Consider the following 25,097-nt stretch of genomic DNA (forward strand, 5'->3'; position numbering starts at 1 on the left):
CTCTGTCTCTCTGACTCTCATGAATAAATAAATAAAACATTTAAAAACAAAAACAAAAACACCATTCTTAAGATCCTCTATAATCCAGAAATTTGGTACTTCTATGAAACTTTGTTGTAGAGAGTTACTAAGAAGTTTAATTTTCTCTGGTTATAGGTAACAAAGGAATGAGCAAAACAGAGATAGTGGATCAAGAAAAAGAAAAAGAGAAGGAAATCAAGATTCCTTTCATTTTAGAAGGCTCTCTCAAGGTAATTCAAGGAAAGGCAAATGACACTGAATCATTACAAATTCAAATTTATTGTGTGGTAGAGGGTTGGTGTGGTGTAACAGAAGTGATCTTTTTAACTAAACTCTCAGAAATAATTGAATCTGCAATGAAAAAGCAGTCTCTCCACCGATCTGTCTCCTTCTCCAGGTGATAAACCTTTAAAGGACTCTTTGTCATTCATTTTTATATAACCAAAATCCAGGGCAGTGCCTTGTTCATACTTAGTATACTGTCTGTTTCTGTTGCAGGTGTTTGGTTTTTGTTTCCAATTTTTAATCGGAATTTTAATTACAAAATTGATATATGGCTTATAATAAATCAAAATTACTTTGGTTCTTCTAAGCCCCTGAAAATAAGAAATAATAACGATTTGGTATGCTCTTTACTCATACATGCAAGCATGCACAAATATAAAGAAGGTCTTCATTTGTTTGGTTTTGATTTAGATTGGTATTTTTTTTTTCTACTCTGCTACATACCTTTTTTTCTTAGCAACATATCATGACTATCACTTCCAGATAATATCTAGAGATCTAACTTATTTTCATAGCAATATTATTAGTCTATAATTTGGATATATGTGAAGTATTAAACAATTTCCTTATTAATAAGTGTCATTTATGTTTCTATTTATACAGAAATATTTTACTTTTATGTAGTCAGATCAATCATTTTTGGCCAAAATTTGAAAGACATAATACCACATTTTGGCAAGGATGTGAAGCAAATTGAATTCTCATACACTGCTGATTGAAATATAAGTGGGCACTTCTACTTTGGAAAACTGGACGTACCTATTAAAATCAAGCATACAATTTCTTTTTAACCTAATAATTCCACTCCTGGGTATATACCTAATAAAAATGCATGCATGTATACACCAAGACACATGGACAAAGTTGTTCTTGCAGCATTATTTTTTAATTCTCCCAAACTAGAAACATTCAAATATTCATCAGTGGAGTGCCTAGTATGGTTCAGCCATACAATGAAATACTGGTGAAGCTTTGGGAATGAATGACCAACAGCTACACCCAGAAATATGGATGAATCTCACAAACATCATATTGAGCACAAGAAAAGAGAATGAAACGAATATATCCATTATGTATGGTTTCATTTACATAAAGCTTAAAAACACACAAAACTAAGCTGAAGTATTGCAAATTAGCATAATGGCTGCCTTTAGGACAGTAGAAATAGGAAGTGATCGGAAAGAAGCCTGAGGAGGGCTTCAGAGGAGTGGGAAATAGCCTGTTTCTTGACCTGGTGGTGGTTACAGGAGCATTTCAGCTATTCAGTTAGGATTTATGCTGTTTTTGTATGCATGTTATAGCTTCTCCAAAAAAAATTTTTTTTTAAATCTGTCATTCTTTTTATGGTTTCAGGGCTTATAACAGAATGATTCCACCTTGATTTTACATCAATTTTCCTGTACTCTCTTAGAATATTTTCATGATATATTTTTTTATATTTAGATATCAAATCTACCTGAAATTCATTTTTTATAGTATAATGAAAGGGGTTTTTTCTTTGCCCACATGGATTGTCATTTTACTAGTACCACTTTATTAAATGTAACATTAATCACCTCCCCACACACCACAACTGAATTGGAATGTTGACTATATAACATAATAGGTACTTATTTATTTATTTTTATTTTTGTGACTTACTTATTTTATACATGGAAATTTGTACCTCTTAAACCCCTTCACCCATTTATTTTTTTGGATCCATTTTTTAATGCTGTATTCTGTTTCAGTCACCTTCTTAATTGTTCCTTTGCAAGCACCATACTATTTTAATTATAATAGCTTTGTTGTAAGCTTAAATATCAGGTAGGCAAGAGCTGACTTCCACACTCCCATCAGTATGCAGTAAACCTCAAAACAATGTAGGTTTATATTGGTGAGCCTCCCTGGCTTCTTGGTCTTAATGGTAAAAATAATTACATGCCAAATCTTTAAGTTTATTATTTGTTGCTGCTTAATTTTATTAAATTTTTAAAATGTATGTTGGTTTTCCTCCTTTATTTTATTGATATATTGAATTATGGAGATTTATTTAACAATATGAATAAACTTTGCATTTTTAAAACAAACTCCTCTTCAATATTTCCTAAAATTTTGTCCTCATCCCACATAATGACATATTTATAATTGCCTAGGGGTCTCTGGGGAGAAGAGAGACTTAAAATACAGATACTTTTACTCCATCTTAATTGCATCTTCTTGAGTAGAATTTAGGAATTTTAATTTTTAATAAGCTCCTAGAACCACTTTTATGCACATTATAGATTAAGAATTATAACACATTTTTTTCATGGTATGTTATTATTTTACTAAACAACTGGGTTTGGTCTGATACTATTTTATCTAGATTTTTTGTGTCCATGATAAATGAAATTAGTCTATAGACTTTCACATTGTTATTAACAAGAATCAGTATTAAGGTTAGTTTGCCTTGAAAATAAATTAAGGAAGGGTTTTTACTTGGAGGAGGGAAGATGGCAGAAAGAGTAGGGGACCGTAGTTTCATCTGGTCCCTTGAATTCAGCTAGATATCTATCAAATTATTCTGAACACCTGTGAATTCAACCTGAGATCTAAGAAAAGAATTGCTGCAATTCAGCAAATAGAAAATTGACCACTTTCTGCAAGGTAGGAGGTGTGGAGAAGTGAATCTAAGGGGATATATTGGAAGACAAACCACAGGGAGAGGGAGCCTCTGTAAGCCAGCTACTGGAAAGTGATATAGCAATGGAGTACAAAACTGGAACTCTTAAAAGTCTGCTCCAGTGAGGGATGCCACTGCCTGAAAGATGCTCAGGTGGTGAAGGAGAGCAGAATCCTAGGTGGGACAGTGTGGTCTCAGGATCCCCACAGTCACAGAAAGAATGGGGGTGCCCGAGTGTGGCAAAGTTCCCAAGCATTGGAGCAGGGAAGCAGACTACATTCAGTGAGCCTGGGAGTGGGCTCTCAGCTCAGTGTTGCCATAACTGTGAACCCCAGCACAACTGGGCAACCACTCTCCAAGGAGGGGCCCAACAAGTGGCAGAACCTCTGTGAGGACCCTTTGGCAGCCTGGTGAAGTCTCTATATAGACACCCTTCTCAGATTGTTTGTAAGTGCACAAAATAAAAAGAAAAATTACAAAGGAAACCAATTATGTCGAAATACAATTTTTTTTTTTTTATTGTGCAGCCTTTATTGGACATTGATCTTTCAGCAAAGTGCAGTTACATTTTCCATTAATTTACAGTAACACAGTTTAACTTTGATACCCTAGACTGTTGACCCAGGTGAGATGTAATGCTAAATACTTGTTTAGGTTAAGATGCCCTCAAACATCATTACTGTCTGAATGGTAAGTGCTGAAAAAAAGATACCCGATCTACCAGCTTTAGGATACAGTTTCTGTTATCTGCATTAGCTTTTAAATGAAATGAAACCAAGATCCTGTCTTGATGTCACCCCACCCATTTAAACATCATTCATTCTTTAATAGAATTAAGAGATACTTCATGAAGCATTATAGATGTTCTTGCTTAGAGTTTTGAGTGAATATAAATGACAAGAAATAAAATGTACATTGTAAAAGAAATATGTATGGCTTTTAATAATTAAAAATGTTTCATTTTTTTACTGAAGTCAACAATTAGCAAAATCTTAGTGACCAAATATGTGTGATAAAAGAAATAGCTATTTGTCATTTTGGTATGATAAGACATTAGCACTGAGAAACTAGGAGCAGCATGGATGTGCACAGGATCAGGCAAGCACAGTGACCCTCCTCCTCCACCCAGGAGGATTGGTGCAGGTTTGCACCTTAGGAGTCTTCAGAGTTTGGCACACACAAAAGTAACTGAGTACTTTTTCCTGAGGGCGAACTGAAGTGTAGGGGCCATGATAATTCAGCTCTGAGGCTGGAGATTGGGTGGCTGCCATTTTTTTTTCCATCCTCTAAAGCTGAGGGGAAAGCCTTCAGGGAACAAAAGCTACATAGAGCAATCTGATGCAGCTTACACTGAGCCTGGCCCCCTGGCAAGGGGCAGTGCAACTCTACCCAGGCAAAGACACCGGAGAATCAAAGACCCCACCTGCAGAAGACCAGCAGGAATATCAGGCTAATACCAAGTTTATGGATCACACAGAATGGAAATCTCCTGTACTAGGGGAAAATAGTATATAGAATTCGAGGTTTCATCTCATGATTCTTTAGTCATTCAATTTAAAATTCTTTTTCTTTTTTTTTTCCTGTCCAACTAGTTTCTTATTTTATCAACTCTTTTTTAAGTCTTTTCTAAATTTTCAGTTTTACATTTATAATTTATATTCTTCATTTTTTGCTTCCTTTCACTATTCAATTTTATTTATATATATGGTTTTATATATATATTTATATGAGTTATTTATATATATGAGTTATTTATATATAATATATATTTATATTAATATATAATATAAATATATATATATTTATATATAAAAATATATATATGAGTTTTTCTTTCTTTACAATTTTGGGATTTAGTGTCTTCTAATAGACCAAAATACACCTAGGACCAACTGGATCACTCCATTTTGTCCACCTGTGAGATTATATTCTTTCTTATATCCTTTTTTTTTTTTGGTTTCCTATCTCTTTGGATTTGTCTAGTGTATATTTCGCTGGGGTCATGGCTAATATTTTTTATTTTGTTCACTCATTCATATATTCTTCTCTGGACAAAATAACTAGAAAGCAAAGTTCACAAAAAAAGAAAGAACCAAAGGTAATACTCTCTGCCATAGATTTAATTGATATGGATATAATTAAGATGTCAGAACTAGAATTCAAAATGATTATAAAGATACTAGCTGGACTTGAAAAAAGCATAACTAGAGAATCCCTTACTACAGAAATAAGAGAACTAAAATCTAATCAGGCCAAAATTAAAAATGCTTTAACTAAGATGCACTCTAAAGTGGACACTCTTAACAGCTAGGGTAAATGTGGCAGAAAAGAGATTCAGTGATCTAGAAGACAAAATGATGGAAAGTAAGGAAACTGAGGAAAAGAGAGAAAAACAACTACTAGATCATGAAGGGAGCATTTGAGAAATGAGTGATACCATAAAGCAAAAAATACTAGAATTTTTGGGGTCCAAGAGTAAGAGGAATGAGAGAGAGAGAGGGACAGAAGGTATATTTGAGCAAACCATAGCTGAGAACTTCCCTAATCTGAGAAAGAAAACAAGCATTCAAGTCCAAGAGGCACAGAAAACCCCCCTCAAAATCAATAAAAATAAATCAACACCCTGACATATTATAGTAAAGCTTGTAAATGTCAGAGATAAAGAGAAAATCCTGAAAGCAGCTCAAAACAAGAGGTCCTTAACATACAAGGGTAGAAACATTAGACTGCCAGCAGACCTCTCCACAGAGACCTGGTAGGCCAAAAAGAACTGGCATGACATACTCAGGGTACTAAATGAGAAAAATATGCAGCCAAGAATAGTTTATCCAGCTAGTATGTCATTCAAAATAGAAAGACTGATAAAAATCTTCCAGGACAAACAGAAACTAAAAGAATTTGTGATCACCAAACCCCCTACAAGAAATATGAAAGGGGATCCTCTAAACAAAGAGAGAACCCAAAAGTAACATAGACCAGAAAGGAACAGAGACAATATACAGTAACAGTTCCTTTTCAAGTAATACAATGGCACTAAATTCATATCTTTCAATAAGTAATCTGAATGTAAATGGGCTAAATGCCCCAATCGAAAGACACAGGGTATCAGATTTGATAAAAAAGCAAGACCCATCCATATGGTGTCTATAAGAGATTCATTTTAGATCCAAAGACACCTCCAGATTGAAAGTGAAGGAGTGGAGAACCATTTATCATGCTAATGGACATCAAAAGAAAGGTGGGCTAGCAATCCTTATATCAGACAAATTAGATTTCAAACCAAAGACTGTAGTAAGGGATGAAGAGGGACACTATATCATACTTAAAGGGTCTATTCAACAAGAAGATTTAACAATTATAAATATTTATGCTCCTAACTTGGCAGAAGCCAGTTATATAAGCCAATTAATAATAAAATTAAAGAAACCCTGATAATAATAAAATAATAGTAGGGGACTTTAACACCACACTCACTGCAATGGACAGATCATCTAAGCAGAAGATCAACAAGGAAAAAGGGCTTTGAATAACACACTGGACCAGATGGACTTCAGAGATACATTCAGAACATTCCATCCGAAAGCAACAGAATAAACATTCTTTTTGAGTGACCATGGAACATTCTCCAGAATAGGTCCCATACTGGGTCACAAATCAGGTCTCAACCGGTACCAAAAGATTGGGATAATTCCCTGCATATTTTCAGACTACAATACTTTGAAACTGGAACTCAACCACAACAGGAAATATGGAACGAACTCAAATCCATGGAGGCTAAAGAGCATCCTACTAAAGAATGAATGGGTCAACCAGGAAATTAAAGAAGAATTTTAAAAATTCATAAAAACAAATGAAAATGGAAACACAACTGTTCAAATCTTTGGGATGCAGCAGAGGCAGTCCTAAGAAGGAAATACATAGCAATACAAGACTTTCTCAAAAAACAAGAAAGGTCTCAAATACACAACCCCACCTTACATCTAAAGGAGCTGGAGAAAGAACAGCAAATAAAGCCTAAACCCAGCAGGGTATGAGAAATAATAAAGATCAGAGCAGAAATCAATGAAATAGAATCCAGAAGAACAGTAGAACAGATCAATGAAACTAGGAAATGGTTCTTTGAAAGGATTGATAAGATAGATAAAACCCTGGCCAGACTTATCAAAAAGAAAAGAGAAAGGACCCAAATTAATAAAATCATGTATGAAAGAGGAGAGATCACAACAAACACCACAGAAATACAAACAATTATGACAACATATTATGAGTAAATATATGCCAACAAATTAGGCAATCTGGAAGAAATGGATGCATTCCTGGAGACATATAAACTACCAAAACTGAAACAGGAAGAAATAGAAAACCTGAACAGACCCACAACCAGCAAGGAAATTGAAGCTGTAATCAAAAATCTCTCAACAAACAAGAGTGCAGGGCCAGATGGCTTCCCAGGGGAATTCTACCAAACATTTCAAGAAGAATTAATACCTATTCTTCTGAAGCTCTTTCAAAAAACTAGAAATGGGTGGAAAATTTCCAAACTCATTCTCTGAGGCCAGCATTACCTTGATCCCAAAACCAGACAAAGACCCCACAAAAAGGAGAATTACAGACCAATATCCCTGATGAGCATGGATGCCAAAATTCTCACCAAGATACTAGCTAATAGGATCCAACAGTACATGAAAAGGATTATTCACCATGACCAAGTAGGATTTATTCCTGGGCTGCAAGGGTGGTTCAACATCTGCAAATCAATCAATGTGATACACTACAGAAATAAAGGACAAGAAGCATATGATCCTCTCAATAGATGCAGAAAAAGCATTTGACAAAGTACAGCATTCTTTCTTCATTAAAACTCTTCATAATGTAGGGATAGAGGGTACATACCTCAATATCATAAAAGCTATCTATGAAAAGCCCACAGTGAATACCATTCTCAATGGGGAAAAACTGAGAGCTTTTCCCCTAAGCTCAGGAACCCAACAGGGATGCCCACTCTCACCATTGCTGTTCAACATAATACTAGAAGTCCTAGCATCGGCAATCAGACAACAAAAAGAAAAGGTATTCAAATTGGCAAAGAAGAAGTCAAACTCTCACTCTTTGAAGATGAATGATACTTTATGTGGAAAACCCAGAAGACTCCACCCCAAAATTGCTAGAACTCATACAGGAATTCAGCAAAGTGGCAGGATATAAAATCAATACACAAAAATCAGTGGCATTTCTATACGCAAACAATGAGACAGAAGAAAGAGAAATTAAGGAGTCGATCCCATTTATAATTGCACCAAAAACTGTATGATACCGAGGAATAAACCTAACCAAAGAGGTAAAGGATCTGTACTTTGAAAACTACAGAACACTTACGAAAAAATTGAGGAAGACACAAAGAAATAGAAAAACATTCCATGCTCATGGAATGGAAGAATAAATATTGTTAAAATGTCTGTGCTACCCAGAGCAATCTATACATCCAATACAATCCCTATCAAAATAACACCATTTTTCACAGAACTGGAACAAATAATCCTAAAATTTGTATGGAACCAAAAAAGACCCTGAATAGCCAGAAGAATGTTGAAAAAGAAAACCAAAGCTTGTGGTATCACAGTCCCGGACTTCAAGCTCTGTTACCAAGCTGTAATCAAGATAGTATGACACTGGTACAAAAACAGACACATAGATCAATGGAACAGAATAGAGAGCCCAGAAATGGACCCTCAACTCTATGGTCAACTAATTTTTGACAAACCAGGAAAGAATATCCAATGCAAAAAATACAGTCTCTTCAACAAATCGTGTTGGGAAAATTGGATAGCCACATGCAGAAGAATGAAACTGGAACATTTCCTTATGCCATACACAAAAATAGACTCAAAATGAATGAAAGACCTAAATGTGAGACACGAATCCATTAAAATCCTAGAGAAAAACACAGGCAGCAACTTTGACCTCGGCCAGAGCAACTTCTTGCTAGAATCTTCTGCAAAGGCAAGGGAAACAAAAGTAAAAATGAACTATTTGGACTTCATCAAGATAAGAAGCTTTTGCATAGCAAAGGAAAGAGTCAACAAAATAAAAGGCAACTGACAGAATGGGAGAAGATATTTGCAAATGACATATCAGGTAAAGGGCTAGTATCCAAGATCTATAAAGAACTTATCAAACTCAACACCCAAAGAACAAATGATCCAATCAAGAAATGGGCAGAAGACATGAACAGACATTTCTCCAAAGAAGACATCCAAATGGCCAACAGACACTTGAAAAAATGCTCAACGTCACTTGGCATCAGGGAAATCCAAATCAAAACCTCAATGAGATACCACCTCACACCAGTGAGAATGGCTAAAATGAACAAGTCAGGAAAGGACAGATGTTGGTGAGGATGGGGAGATAGGGGAACCCTCTCACACTGTTGGTGGGAATGCAAGCTGGTGCAGCCACTCTGGAAAACAGTCTGGAGGTTCCTCAAAAAGTTGAAAATAGAGTTACCCTATGACCCAGCAATCTCACTACTGGCTCTTTGCCCCAAAGATACAAATGTAGTGATCCGAAGGGGCACTTGCATCCCAATGTTTATAGCAACAATGCCCACTATAGCCAAACTATGGAAAGAGCCCAGATGTCCATCAACAGATGAATGGATAAAGAAGATGTGGTATATACATACAATTGAATATTATTCAGCCATCAGAAAGGATGTAATCTTACCATTTACATTGATATGGATGGAACTAGGAGGTATTATGTTGACAGAATTAAGTCAATCAGAGAAAGACAATTATCACATGGTTTCACTTATATGAGGAATATAAGAAACAGTGCAGAGGATCATAGAGGATTGGAAGGAAAAACAAATGGGAAGAAATCAGAGAGGGAGACAAACAATGAGAGACTCTTAACTATGGGAAAGAAACTGAAGGTTGCTGGAGGGGAGGTGAGTGGGGGGATGGAGTAACTGGGTGATGGGTATTAAGGAGGACATATGATGTGATGAGCACTGGGTGTTATATGCAACTGATGAATTACTGAATTCTACATCTGAAACTAATGATGTTATGTTGGCTAATTGAATTTAAATAAAAAATAAAAAATAAAATAAATTAGGGAAGTTGGCAAGGTTGCTGTATACAAGATCAACGTGGAAAAAAATCATTGGAGGTCCTATTCTCCAGCAATAACCAATTAGAAAATGTAATAGAGGGGCACCTGGGTGGCTCAGTCGGTTAAGCATCTGCCTTTGACTCAGGTCATGAACCCTTGGTCCTGGGATGAGCCCTGCCTCAGGCTCCCTGCTCAGTGGGGAGTTTGCTTCTCCCTCTCACTCTGCCCCTCCCCCCTGCTTGTGCCCCTCTCCCTGCTTGTGCTTGCTCTCTCAAATAAATAAGTAAAAAAATCTAAAAAGAAAAAATAGAAAATGTAATAGAAAACAAGTATTATTTGCAAGAAAAACACAAACTGTAAGGTGTGAGGAAAAATAAAAGATAAGCAAAATCTTTATGGAGAAAATTAAAACATATTACTGAGGCCATTTAACACTTAAATAAGTGGGAAAATATACAATGGTCATGGGTGAGAACATTCAATTTAGGAAATCAAATATACTATAAACTCAGTGTTATTCTTATCAAAATCCCAGCAGAATTTTTATGAACCTTGGAAAATTGATTCTAAAATTAATAAAGAGAAACAAAGGGATAAATGCTTTCTATCAGATAGCATTTGACTGGCAAATTACATCTCTTTATTTTCACCTTCCTGTGTGTTTATATTTTAAGCATCTCTTGTAAACAGGGAGTATAAGCTAGATTTTTAACTAGTTACAAAATAACAACTCCAAACATGACACTTTTAAATTTAATCTGCATTATTAACATTTTCTCACCACTTTCATAAGTTTAGATAACCAACAGTGAGTTGGTCCCTGATTTGTAGCATTTGCTGATATGTGTAGTGTAAAAATGCCCATTATGGCTGTATTCAGGCTATTAATACAACATCACTGAATGCAGAATTAGAAGCAATATGCAGTAGTACACCATTATATTGTATTTCTATGATACAGCTACAATTCATATAAATAACCTCAAGAACATAGATAATAGTGAAATATAACAGAATAATTAGGAAGGTGGTAAGTTTTGAGTATTTAATGTCTTTGTTTTTAATGTTATTTGATTGTGCATTTATATAATCTAATTTTAAATAATGCTGTGGTTAACAACCAGCTCATAAAATTCTGGAAAATTTGGGCGCCTGGATGGCTCAGTTGGTTAAGCAACTGCCTTCGGCTCAGGTCATGATCCCAGGGTCCTGGGATCGAGTCCCGCATCGGGCTCCTTGCTCTGTGGGGAGCCTCCTTCTCCCTCTCCCACTCCCCCTGCTTGTGTTCCCTCTCTCGCTGTGTCTCTCTCTGTCAAATAAATAAATAAAATCTTTAAAAAAAAAATTCTGGAAAATTTAACAATAAACTCTTTCAAGTCAACATGAGCTAGGTCCAGCACACAACTGTTTTTTGTTTTTAATTTTTTATTTAAATTCAATTTAATTAATATATACTCTATTATTAGTTTCAGAGGTAGAATTCAGTGATTCATCAGCTGCGTACAACACTCAGTGCTCATTACTTCAAATGCCCTCCTTAATGCCCATCACCCAGGTAATGCCCATTCCCCATGCCCCCACATAGCAACCCTCCAGCAACCGTCAGTTTATTCCCTATAGTTAAAAGTCTCTTATGGTTTGCCTCCCTCCTGGTCTTTCTCTTATTTTTCCTTCCCTTCCCCTATGTTCATCTGTTTTGTTTCTTAAATTCCACATATAAGTGAAATCATATGATATTTGTCTTTCTCTGACTGACTTATTTCAAAGTCAGCACACACACCACTGTTACTTCCTGCTTTTAACTCATTGGCCTTCCTGAATGTTAGGATCCATGTCTTTCATCAACTCTGGAAATGGCTCAGCCATAATCTATTAAAATGCTGCCTTTTCTAAAGTTCTATTTCATTTCTAACAGAGCTTTCAAACTCACCTTCTTATTTTTGATACTTTTTTATTTCCTATTTATACTTTGGATCCTTCTTTCTCTTTAAGCAAATTAAAGATTAAGCAGATCAAAATACTTATTTTATATCCTCTATTTGATAATTCCAATATCTTCAGTCTTTGCAGATATGTCTTCACAGAAAGTTTCTTCTTCAGATTCTTGCTTTTGGCTTACTTCTGCATGTTTTGTGATTTTCATTTGTGAGCTCATACCCACCCACAACATTTTTAGAATACATTTTTAAGGTAATGTATATTTTGGCCACAAATCTATGTGAGGACAGCCTTGTCATTAGTTCTCAGGGGAGACTCCCCCACCCCTCCTCACCTTTAACACAAGGCTAAAGAAGCAAGCTAGAATTAATGGTCTTCCTCTATAGGGAAAGATATTTTTTTAGTTCACCCAATGAAGGTGTCATTTTTTAAAATTCCTGCTCTATTCAGATATCTTTGATCTGATCTCCCAGGTTATTTCTCTAGTCCCTATAACCTATTAAAACTTCAGTTCTAGGCTGCCAGGGGTGGGCATATAGTCCTTAGAAACTTCTGTCCTGAGTACTCATGTTCCTCACTAGACTAGTGCTTTCTCATACCTTTTACTTTGTTGCCGGCCCTGCTATGCTTTACAATGATGATTTTTACATTTTATCTATCAATTTTGAAATATTTTATGCCAGGAATGTTTCTTTGAACATCTGGTCCACCATACTGCTAAATTAACCAGGACCTAAATTGGGGATTGGTTCATGTGGAAAAGTATAGGAAGCAGGAAGACCAGCTAAGAGGCTGATGTAATAGTTCAGGATAAAGATGAGAAGACCTGAATTAAAGAAAAGTGCAACAGAAGGTGAGAGAGGCAGCTGAGTAAAGAAAAATCTCTGAAGAGCTTTGGCAGGGTGTGGTACACAGAAGTTGGGTGAAAGAAGAGAATCAAGGGTAACTCCAAGGTTTCTAGCTCAGTATCTTAATTTGTCAGAGATACAACTTACAAAAAAGCATGTGAAGTATTCTCCAAAATGAACCTGAATGGGATCTAATTTGTTTCAAAATCCTGTTAATTTTTTTAAATGTGTTTATAGGCATGGAAAGAAGAACAAGATCGATTAGCAGAAGAGGAGCGCTTAAAGGAAGAAAAAAAAGCAGAAAAGAAGAGTAAGGAAACTGGTAAAAAGAAAGACAAGGAAAAGGTAGAGAAAGAAGAGAGTAAGCTTTTGAAGAAAAAATCTGTTTTGAAGGAGAAAACTAAAGAAGAACAAATGAGGATTCCAGAAATAGCAGAGGAGTCCTTCCAGCAACCAGAACCTGAGATCATTTATCCGGTAAAATCAGTGTTCTAAAAAGCTTCTTTGGGTTCTTACTAATTGTTTTGGGAGAAACACAGCTTCTGTGGAAACACAAGGTTCCCAGTTTTCACTGACATCACAGAAGGCCTTGGAGTTTTTTCTAGCATAGATGATCTCAGACCTGTACTCTACCTTCTTATACCTAGGACTTTCTATGTAGCCAGTCACCAAGATGGGAATACCCTCAGGCCAGGTTGTCTTGAGTGCCATGAAACTAGGTTACTAAGGGCAGGAAAATGGAGATTTGACACAAAAGCATTCATTTAGGTTAATGTAAATAAAGCAACTGTGAAAGGTCAAAGTGAACACAAAGTTTGGCTGTATTTGTCTCAGATGATAGGCCTTGCTGAGTAGGCACCCATGTATTTTGCTTGTAGGCTTTGGTAAAATCTTCCCTTTGCCAGTCTGTCCCTTAGGCAGTCTTATGAGGAAAACCTAATGGGAAAGAGATGGACAGAAATCTAACAGCCCTTGTCCTTTCTAGCTGCTACTCTAAGCCACTTCTCAAGCCTTAGCATGCATCACAATTACTTGGAGCTCTATCAGCAACACTTAGCAAAAAATGTCTTTACCATATGACTTCCTGAAGGATAAAGTGTCAAGAAAAAAGTACAAAGTGTCAATATTTAACAATATATCAGTTCACTTTAAACAGAATATTAATAGCCAGTGAAAGAGAAATTGATTTCTTCTCCCACTGCTTTTCAATAGTACAGTGATTTGATCTGCACTAGCTGTAAGGGTGCTCCAGTGAACAGATTTTAAAATCATGGACCTCCTTTAATTCTGCCTGTCCTTATAATATCACAGGAGGTGCTAAAGGTAATATGGACACTGTCCTGTGAGTATACAAAGTGACAGACATTCATTTTGCAGAAATTAAGCTGATAGCAACTTTAACTGGCTCACACTGATGAGTTGATTTTTGTCAATTGCAGTTCCACACTCAAAGCCTGTGTTTTCCCTTCTAGTTTCGTGGATATAATATGGGAGATATACCCATCCAAATCTCAGGAACAAATTCTTATCTGTATCCTTCGGATGGAGGGCAGATTGAAGTAGAGAAAACAACATTTGAAAAAGGTACATTTTGAATGCAGCTGGTTAATAGCTTGGAAGATACTAACCCATTTCAGATCAACCTGGAGCCTTGTAACTTTGGGTATGATAGGTGAGAGTGGTAATGTGCCCACTTTTGTTTATTGTACACCACAGTCAGCATTTCCAGACCTCACATGCTTCTGTCATAATTGACCGCAGGGCACAAGCCATCTGAGAGTTTACCTGGAACACACTCTTATGAACATTCTAGTTGTTAAAATCTTAAAATATTTCTATACGATTTGGAGATATTATAATAGTAACCACAATAAGCAAATAATTAATTAGTAATATTAATTGCAGCACATAGTGTTATCTCAGAAACCAAGCACATACTGTGAGTTGAGAATAAATTTCTAGTTTGGGCTCTGGAGCATAGAGCTTGGGGTTCTGCTGCCAAGGTCCAGTTATTTTTGCTACAGAGAAGTTGCTTTTGGATTCAGAAGTCTTTGAGTGGGAGAGGAGCCTTAGGGATGCAGTGAGGAGGACCTAGTCTGGAAAACCTCTAAAGGAAATGTGTAACTCTTCCCAAGAAGCAGATTTAGCAGGGCCTATCTTTTTACTGTGCTTTAAAGATCTCTCAGGTGGATTTGAGAACCTGGGCTTTATTTGATAGCTTATTGTCTCTGAGAGCTGTGAGGTGGTCAGTGTGGAGGGAATTTGAGCAGGGCCCTATTTAATGTCCACAAGGTTATGTACCCCAGCAAGAAGCAACACGGACTCCTCCTACCCCCACACTCTGCCTGACATCCTACCTCTCTCTCTCTCAATCCCTCTCTCTTTTCTTCTTTCTTTCTTGTCATCTAATAACTATCAATTTAATAAGGAAGTCATTGCAAAAGTTAGATGCTGTTCCCTATGTGAAATCATGGCTCAAGTGGAAGCACCATTAGGTAGTAACTGCCACATCAAACAAAAGGTCACATCAATAATTTTTTAAATAAAAAGGCCTGAAAGTCATTCAAATTATTTAAACAATGGCTGGTGGTGCAACTTACATCAAATGTCAGACCATTTTATTATATAAGGTTTGTTTATTTAAAACATGACAGGGATTGTTATTAATGTATAGGTATACATATTTATTTATATTATATGTTTTCATATTTGATATTTTTAATATCATCCTTGGGTATAGGGTACAATTAATAGCAATTAAAAATGGAGCTCAGAATCACATAATTGAGAAAACTACTGGACTCAAGTTTTATAATGCTATGTTCTATTTTCCATGACTATTCCTTGCACTTATCGAAATTTATATATGCACACGTTTATTTGTTTCAGGTGAGTCACAGTAAGTGCAGTATTTTCATCCTAATCCTATCAATTTTTGACAGAAGATAGCTCAATCAAAGTTGAGAAGAATAAGCTGGATAAAAAAAGAGAAAAGCTGAGAAAGGAGACAAAAAATGAGTCAGAACACTAGAAGAGGGAATGTGCCATTTGGAAAATTCTGATTTGCTGCTACTAACAATAACAACTACTATAATTAACATTGATGTAATTCTTTAAAAGCTGTAAAACCCTTTTGCATCAACTAACTCGTGTTATTAATCATCAAGTTGAGTATAGGTGTACATCAGCCTCAACCAGTGTGTTTTCTCTTCTGTAATTTGATTTCTTCTGAATCCTTCTAATGATTTCATTGGATTTCATTAGATTTCTTCTGAATCCAAAAGCAACTTCTCTGTAGCAAAAATAACTGGACCTTGGCAGCAGAACCCCAAGCTCTATGCTCTTCTGTAATTTGATTAGAAAGTCTGCAAACATCTCCCTGATCTACCTGCCATTTATTTCTGGGATTCCACCATCACTTTATTCCTTTAGGCATCTTTTTGTAAAATAGTGATGCCCATAAATGTTTCCATGCCCTTACTTACATTCTATGCTGCATTATTTAGATGTCTTGTAGAGGACCTTAATGGGGCAGCAACAGCAGCCCATCATCTGTCCCATGATTTTCCCCAGGGCCAACTTTTATCAAGGTGACAGTGAAAAAGGACAAGCACACTTTTATAATTCATTTGAAAGACCCTAAGAAAATTGTGAAAAAGGAAAAAAAAGAAGAGGATTGTTCCTCAGAAGATGAGAAAGAAAAAAGAGAGGAAGAGCAAAATCTTGAAACAGGTAAGCAGCTGCATCTCTGTGTCAGTGGAGGTTGATATTTCAGCAACGTGTCAAACCCATCCATCTGACAGCAACACACAGGCATCACTTCCACTTAGCAACTAGGGTCATTTTTCCAGTTGGTAAGGAAAGTGTTTTGCCGTTCTGCTTATATACATTTTCCCTAAGGTAACATGTACCTACATTGTATACACAGCACATGTATAGTGGACTGCTAACTTGGTTTTGCCCTCTCTGGATGCCCAGCTCTTGATTCCAGTTGTCATACAGAGTCTGTAGCTGGCTACATTTACATAGCAACATTGTGTTTGCAATGTTCATTCTGGCCAGAATTTTGTTTTATACAACTTGCATCAAGTGCAGTCTCTAGCACTCAGGTCTGCATTAATTGATTTCTACTGAAGTTTTAACTTTTCTCCAATATTCACTACAAATGCTGGGGTTTCCTTCTGTGCTCTATCACTTAGTTCTCCCCATGCTTTCAAGTTTCTTAGGTTGCAAGGACAAGAGAAAAATCCTACATTTAGTCTTGATAGTCTCTACCTGCTAGTAGCTGAGAACTCCAGGTGAATGTCCATTGATTATACACCATGAAACTTCCTGATAACACTATTTAACATCTCCAGGAAATACCACCTGGAGAAACAATGCGCTCTGCCCAATGTGACATGGGTTATACCTGCAAAAGGAGAAGAGTTAATTAATAAGATGTTTTAAACTCAAATTAGTAATAAGATAAATAACTAAATCTTACTAATAAATTCAGTGATGGCCCCAGTATTTTCCAAACTCAAGAGCACAGGGTTTGACAAGCTTGAATGTACCCAAGAACTTAAAACAGAAATTTTTAAGTTACTTTTCTTTGTTTTGTTTGATAAAAGAATATGTGGTTTATTATGAAAAATTAGGAAATATAAGAATATTTAAAGAAGATGACAGTTGCCCTAATTCTACCACCCCAGCAGTAGCCTCTATTGTAGTGTATTTCTTACTTTATCATCATGAGCATTTTCCTATTCATTAAATATTCTTTGAAAACAAAGTTTTCTAATGATTTCATAATAATTCATTGGTACATACATACATATCAATAATTTAATTAATCATATCCATGTTTTTATCTATGTGATTTCCACTTTTCACTGTTTTGCTTAATTTCTTTTTAATAAAATGCAAATGTCCTTAATTTGAATTTGTCTTTTAGAAAAATCAGATGCAGATAATAAAGCTGTCAGCAAGTTTGGATCTTTTTCTGCCACCTTAGAAAATGGGATCTGCCTCTCAATAAGTTACTATGGACCAAGTGGAATGGCCCCAGGTAAAATAAGCACAACAGCAAGGCTAACTGTCCCATGACCAAGGGCATCTGCCCATCCTCAATATGCTCACGTGTTGATAAACACATTTTGATTTCACGCCCCTCTTTTCCTGGAAGGTGGGAATATATGTGTGAGTGTGTACATACATGTGTGTGTTTACATATATGTACATATATAATCACTTATACCTAGAAAATAACAGTGCTTTGACGTTTGAGACAGAATTTATCATATATATCATTTTACATATAATCACATATACATATAAAATTATATATATTTCAGTTGTCCTTGCTAACTAGCAAATAAGTCTGTTAGTTGGCGCCCAAAGAGAGCATGACTTCTCAAGGAATCCTCTTGGTTTTCCAGATAATGGTATTTTTACGAGTCCTAGGATTGTGGAACTGCTCAGTGTGCTTCAGAATTTAACAGTCTTGAAGGAGCCATTCACTGCACATCTTGAAGGATATCTTTACCCCACATTTAATGAACAGATTCTCCACCTGGAAGCTATTTCATTACAAACCACAGAATAATATGTCATTTAACCAAGAGCCAGTTAGGAAACTTTGTGGGTTCCCATGCATTTTACAGGGATATAAGCACACACATTAAAAAAAAAAAAGCTTTACAAAATCAGATATAATCTCTATGCTATATAGCCTTCAAACCATGTGTAGATCATGGTGCTCCAACAGTCTGCCTTACCATGTAGCTCCTTTTCTGCAGAAACATCATTCCATTGGGTCATTATAATCTTTTTCTTACTTTGTGCAAAACATTGTAATACTCTAGTGAGTTAGAGAGCCCACTGGATTTGTTAGTATTTTTGCTTTATTTGAGGTTTTGTCTTTTAATTTTATATTTGTTTTTTTCTAAGCCAGCACTTGAAGTCATTCTCTGCCTAACAAATTATGTGTTAAATCCACTATCACACACATTCACTAAAAAAATCCTATCCCTTCTGAACATAGCTTATCATGATTTCAGATCAAGATATTTACACTCTACTCTCTATCAACTATATTGCTGCTATTTCCTCAGTGATTTCCTTATTCTTGATTTAATCCTTAAGTTATTACACAATTATTCCATTTAAAACAAATGTTCCTAATTTCACATTTATAAGTACTGCATTTGAAAATATTTATAATGTGAAAGAAATAGAAAGGCATTCCAATGCTTATGATTGGAAGAACAACTGTTGTTAAAATGTCGATACTACCTAAAGCAATCTACACATTTAAGGCAATCCCTATCAAAATACCTAAAGCATTTTCACACAGCTAGCACAAACAATCCTAAAATTTGTACGGAACCACAAAAGACCCCAAATAGCCAAAGCAATCTTGAAAAGAACAGCAAAGCTGGAGGCATCACAATTCCGGACTTCCAAGTTATATTACAAAGCTGTAGCCATCAAGACAGTATGGTACTGGCACAAAAAAAATAGACACATATATCAATGGAACAGAACAGAAAACTAAGATATGGATGCATAACTATTCTTAGACAATGCAGGAAAGACTATCCAATGGGAAAAAGACAGTCTCTTCAACAAATGGTGCTGGGAAAACTGGACAGCAACATGCAAAAGAATGAAAATCATAAAAATGAGTGAAATACCTAAATGTGAGACAGAAAACTATCAAAATCCTAGAGAAGAACTCAGGCAGAAACATCTTCAACATCAGCCATAGCAACTTCTTACTAGACACGTCTCCAGAGGCAACGGAAACAAAAGTAAAAATGAACTATTGGGACTTCATCAAGATAAAAAGCTTTTGCACAGCAGAGGAAATGATCAACAAAACTACAAGGCAACTGACAGAATGGGAGAAGATATTTGCAAATGACATATCTGATAAAGGGCTAGTATCCAAAATCTATAAAGAACTTATCAAACTCAACACCCAAAAAACAAATAATCCAGTTAAGAAATGGGCAGGAGACATGAATAGACATTTTTCCAAAGAAGACGTTCAGATGGCTAAAAGATACATGAAAAGATGCTCAACGTCACTCATCATCAGGGGAAAACAAGTCAAAACTACAATGAGATGTCACCTCACACTTGTCAGAATGGCTGAAATTAATAGCAGAGAAAACAACAGATGCTGGTGAGGATGCAGAGATAGGGGAACCCTCTTACACTGTTGGTGGGAATCCAAACTGGTGCAGCCACTCTGGAAAACAGTATGGAGGTTCCTCAAAAAGTTAAAAATAGAATTACCCTATGATCCAGCAATTTATCAGGTATTTACCCAAAGAATACTAAACCACTAATTTGGAAAGATATAAACAACCATATGCTTATTGCAGCATTATTTACAATAGCCAAATTATGGAAGCAGCTCAAGTGTCCATCAATAGAAGAATGAATAAAGAAGATGAGATATATATATATATATATATTTGTTTGATATATATTTATTTGATTTATTTTTGTTTTAAATGGAATAATTGCACAATAACATAAAAATAAAAAGAATGAAGTATCACCATTTGCAGCAACATGAATGGAGCTAGAGAGTATAATGCTAAGTAAAATAAATCAGCTGGAGAAAAATACCATGATTTCACTCATATGTGGAATTTAAGAAACAAAACAGATGAACGTAGGGGAAAATAAAAAAGAGGCAAACCATAAAACAGACTCTTAACTATAGAGAGCAAACTGAGGGTTGCTAGAGAGGAGGTGGGCAGGAGGGTGGGCTAAATGGGTGATAGGTATTAAGGAGGGCACTTGTGATGAGCACTGGGTGTTACTGGTAACTGATGAATCACTAAATTCTACTCCTGAAACTAATATTATATTATATGTTAGCTAACTGAAATTTAAATAAAAACTTGAAACAAAAATAAGTAAGTTAATAAATAAATACTTGGTGAAATAAATAAATTAAAGGCATCCACATTGGCAAAGATAAGTAAAATTTTCACTATTTGCAGATGAGATGATACTCTACACAGAAAACACAAAAGACCACCAAAAAATGGTTAGAACTAATAAATGAATTCAGTAATGTCACAGGATACAAAAGCAATGTAGAGAAATCTGTTGCATTTCTATACACTAATGATGAATCAGCAGAAAGAGACATCAAGGAATCGGTCCCATGTACGATTGCACCAAAAACCATAAGATAGCTAGGAATGTGTATAGCAGCATTATCAACAATGGCCAAATTGTTCTGCCTGTTCTCTAGGATTTTGATGGATTCCTGTCTCACATTGAGGTCTGTCATCCATTTTGAGTTTCCTGAGTACAGAACATTTGTCTTTTTGGTGAGGTTTATTCCTAGATATCTTATAGTTTTGGGTGCAGTTGTAAATGGGATCTACTCCTTAATTTCTCTTTTTTTTTTTTGGTCTCGTTGTTCGAGTATAGAAATGCAACTGATTTCTGTGCATTGAATTTATATCCTTCCACTTTGCTGAATTCCTGTATGAGTTCTAGCAATTTTGGGGTGGAGTCTTTTGGGTTTTCCACAAAGAGTATCATGTCGTCTGCAAAGAGTGAAAGTTTGACTTCTTCTTTGCTGATTTGGATGCCTTTTATTACTTTTTGTTGTCTGATTGCAGAGGCTAGGACATCTAGTGCTATGTTGAACAGCAATGGTGAGAGTGGGCATGCCTGTTGGGTTCCTGAGCTTAGGGGACAAGCTCTCAGTTTTTCCCCATTGAGAATGGTATTCACTGTGGGCTTTTCATAGATGGCTTTTATAATATTGAGGTATGTACCCTCTATCCCTACATTATGAAGAGTTTTAATGAAGAAAGAATGCTGTACTTTGTCAAATGCTTTTTCTGCATCTATTGAGAGGATCATATGCTTCTTGTCCTTTCTTTATTTCTGTAGTGTATCACATTGATTGATTTGCAGATGTTGAACCACCCTTGCAGCCCAGGAATAAATCCTACTTGGTCATGGTGAATAATCCTTTTCATGTACTGTTGGATCCTATTAGCTAGTATCTTGGTGAGAATTTTGACATCCATGCTCATCAGGGATATTGGTCTGTAATTCTTTTTGGTGGGGTCTTTGTCTGGTTTTGGGATCAAGGTAATGCTGGCCTCAGAGAATGAGTTCTCTGTCTGTTCAGGTTTTCTATTTCTTCCTGTTTCAGTTTTGGTAGTTTATGTCTCCAGGAATGCATCCATTTCTTCCAGATTGCCTAATTTGTTGGCATATATTTACTCATAATATGTTGTCATAATTGTTTGTATTTCTGTGGTGTTTGTTGTGATCTCTCCTCTTTCATACATGATTTTATTAATTTGGGTCCTTTCTCTTTTCTTTTTGATAAGTCTGGCCAGGGTTTTATCTATCTTATCAATCCTTTCAAAGAACCATTTCCTAGTTTCATTGATCTGTTCTACTGTTCTTCTGGATTCTATTTCATTGATTTCTGCTCTGATCTTTATTATTTCTCATACCCTGCTGGGTTTAGGCTTTATTTGCTGTTCTTTCTCCAGCTCCTTTAGATGTAAGGTGGGGTTGTGTATTTGAGACCTTTCTTGTTTCTTGAAAAAGGCTTGTATTGCTATGTATTTCCTTCTTAGGACCACCTCTGCTGCATCCCAAAGATTTTGAACAGTTGTGTTTTCGTTTTCATGAATTTTTTAAATTTTATTTTATTATGTTATGTTAGTCACCATACAATACATCATTAATTTTTGATGTAGTGATCCATGATTCATTGTTTTCATATAACACCCAGTGCTCCATGCAGTATGTGTCCTCCTTAATACACATCACTGGGCTAACCCATCCCCCCACACCCCTCTCCTCTAAAACCCTCAGTTTGTTTCTCAGAGTCCATAGTCTCTCATGGTTCATCTCTCCCTCCGATTTCCCCTCCTTCATTTTTCCCTTCTTTCTCCTGATGTCCTCCATGCTATTCCTTATGTTCCACAAATAAGTGAAACCATATGATAATTTACTTTCTCTTCTTGACTTATTTCACTTAGCATAATCTTCTCCAGTCCCATCCATGTGGATGTAAAAGTTGGGTATCTATCCTTTCTGATGGCTGAGTAATATTCCATTGTATATATGGACCAAACAATCCTAAAATTTGTATGGAATCAGAAAAGACCCCGACTCACCAAGGAAATGTTGAAAAAGAAAAACAAAGCTGGGGGCATCATGTTGCCGGATTTCAAGCTATATTACAAAGCTGTGATCACCAAGACAGCATGGTACTGGCACAAAAACAGACATATAGACCAATGGAACAGAATAGAGAACCCAGATATGGACCCTCAACTCTATGGTCAAATAATCTTTGACAAAGCAGGAAAAAATATGCAATGGAAAAAAGTCTCTTCAATAAATGGTGCTGGGCAAATTGGACAGCCACATGCAGAAGAATGAAACTCGGCCATTCTCTAACACCATACACAAAGATAAACTCAAAATGGATGAAAAACCTCAATGTGAGACAGGAATCCATCAAAATCCTAGAGGAGAACATCTGCAGTAACCTCTTCGACATCAGCCACAGCAACTTCTTTTAAGATACATCTCCAAAGGCTAGTGAAACAAAAGCAAAAATGAACTTTTGGGACTTCATCAAGATAAAAAGCTTCTGCATAGCAAAGGAAACAGTCAACAAAACAAAGAGGCAACCCACAGAAAGGGAGAAGATATTTGCAAATGACATTACAGATAAAGGGCTGGTATCCAAGATCTATAAAGAACTCAAACTCAACACCCAAAAAACAAATAAGTCAAAAAATGGGCAGAAGACATGAACAGACACTTCTCCAAAGAAGACATACAAATCGCTAACAGACACATGAAAAATGTTCATCATCATTAGCCATCAGGGAAATTCAAATAAAAACCACACTGAGATGCCACCTTACACCAGTTAGAATGGCAAAAATTGACAAGGCAAGAAACAACAAATGTTGGAGAGGTTGTGGAGAAAGGGGAACCCTCTTCCACTGTTGGTGGGAATGCAAGTTGGTACAGCCACTTTGGAAAACATTGTGGAGGTTCCTCAAAAATTTAAAAATAGAGCTACCCTATGACCCAGCAATTGCACTCCTGGGTATTTACCCCAAAGACACAGATATAGTGAAAAGAAGGGCCATATGCACCCCAATGTTCATAGCAGCAATGTCCACAATAGCCAAACTGTGGAAAGAGCCCAAGATGCCCTTCAACAGATGAATGGATGAAGAAGATGTTTTCATGAATTTTTAAAATTCTTCTTTAATGTCCTGGTTAATCCATTCATTATTTAGGATGAAGTAGGATGCTCTTTAACTTCCAAGTATTTGAGTTCCTTCCAAATTTCCTCTTGTGCTTAAGTTCCAGTTTCAAAACACTGTGGTCCCAAAATATTCAGAGAATGATTCCAGTCTTTTGGTACCAGTTGAGACCTGATTTGTGACCCAGTGTGTGACCTATTCTGGAGAATGTTCTATGGTCACTTGAAAAGAATGTTTATTCTGTTGCTTTAGGATGGAATGTTCTGAATGTATCTGTCAAGTCCATTTGGTCCAGTGTGTTATTCAAAGCCCTTTTTCCTTGTTGATCTTCTGCTTAGATGATCTGTCCATTGCAGTGAGTGTGGTGTTAAAGTCCTCTACTATTATTGTATTATTATTGATATGTTTCTTTAATTTTGTTATTAATTGGCTTATATAATTGGCTGCTCCCATGTTAGGGGCATAAATACTTACAATTGTTAGATCTTGTTGTATAGACTTTTAAATTATGATATAGTGTCCTTCCTCATCTCTTATTACAGTCTTTGGTTTGAAATCTCATTTGTCTAATATAAGGATTGTCACCCAGCTTTCCTTTGATGTCCATTAGCATGATAAGTTTTTTCCACCCCCACACTTTAAATCTGAGGTTTCTTTGGGCCTAAAATGAGTCTCTTGCAGGCAACATATGGATGGGCCTTGCTCTTTTATCCAATCTGATACCCTGTGTCTTTTTATTGGGGCATTTAGGCCATTTACATTCAGAATAACTATTGGAAGATATGAATTTAGTGCCATTGTATTACTTGAAAAGGAACTGTTACTGTATATTGTCTCTGTTCCTTTCTGGTTATGTTACTTTTGGGGTCTTTCTTTGTTTAGAGGATCCCCTTTAATATTTCTTGTAGGGCGGTTTGGTGATCACAAATTCTTTTAGTTTCTGTTTGTCCTGGAAGATTTTTCAGTCTT

General features: G+C 36.0%; 1 protein-coding gene across 4 annotated transcripts in view; it reads left to right on the forward strand.

Annotated features, from left to right (window-relative positions):
- Positions 1 to 25,097, forward strand: part of SPAG17 (sperm associated antigen 17) — a 235,062-nt gene that overhangs the window by 117,098 nt on the left and 92,867 nt on the right. For all 4 annotated transcript variants that reach the window (XM_034990189.1, XM_034990187.1, XM_034990186.1 and 1 more), the window contains 5 exons: positions 157 to 251; positions 13,090 to 13,329; positions 14,325 to 14,436; positions 16,426 to 16,584; positions 17,789 to 17,902. In XM_034990189.1, coding sequence (XP_034846080.1) covers positions 157 to 251; positions 13,090 to 13,329; positions 14,325 to 14,436; positions 16,426 to 16,584; positions 17,789 to 17,902 — 720 coding nt within the window. The remainder of the gene's footprint in view (positions 1 to 156; positions 252 to 13,089; positions 13,330 to 14,324; positions 14,437 to 16,425; positions 16,585 to 17,788; positions 17,903 to 25,097) is intronic.

The sequence above is a fragment of the Mirounga leonina genome, unplaced genomic scaffold (assembly GCF_011800145.1).
Source record: "Mirounga leonina isolate KUSES-001 unplaced genomic scaffold, KU_Mleo_1.0 Mir_507, whole genome shotgun sequence".
In the NCBI taxonomy this organism is placed as follows: Eukaryota; Metazoa; Chordata; class Mammalia; order Carnivora; family Phocidae; genus Mirounga; species Mirounga leonina.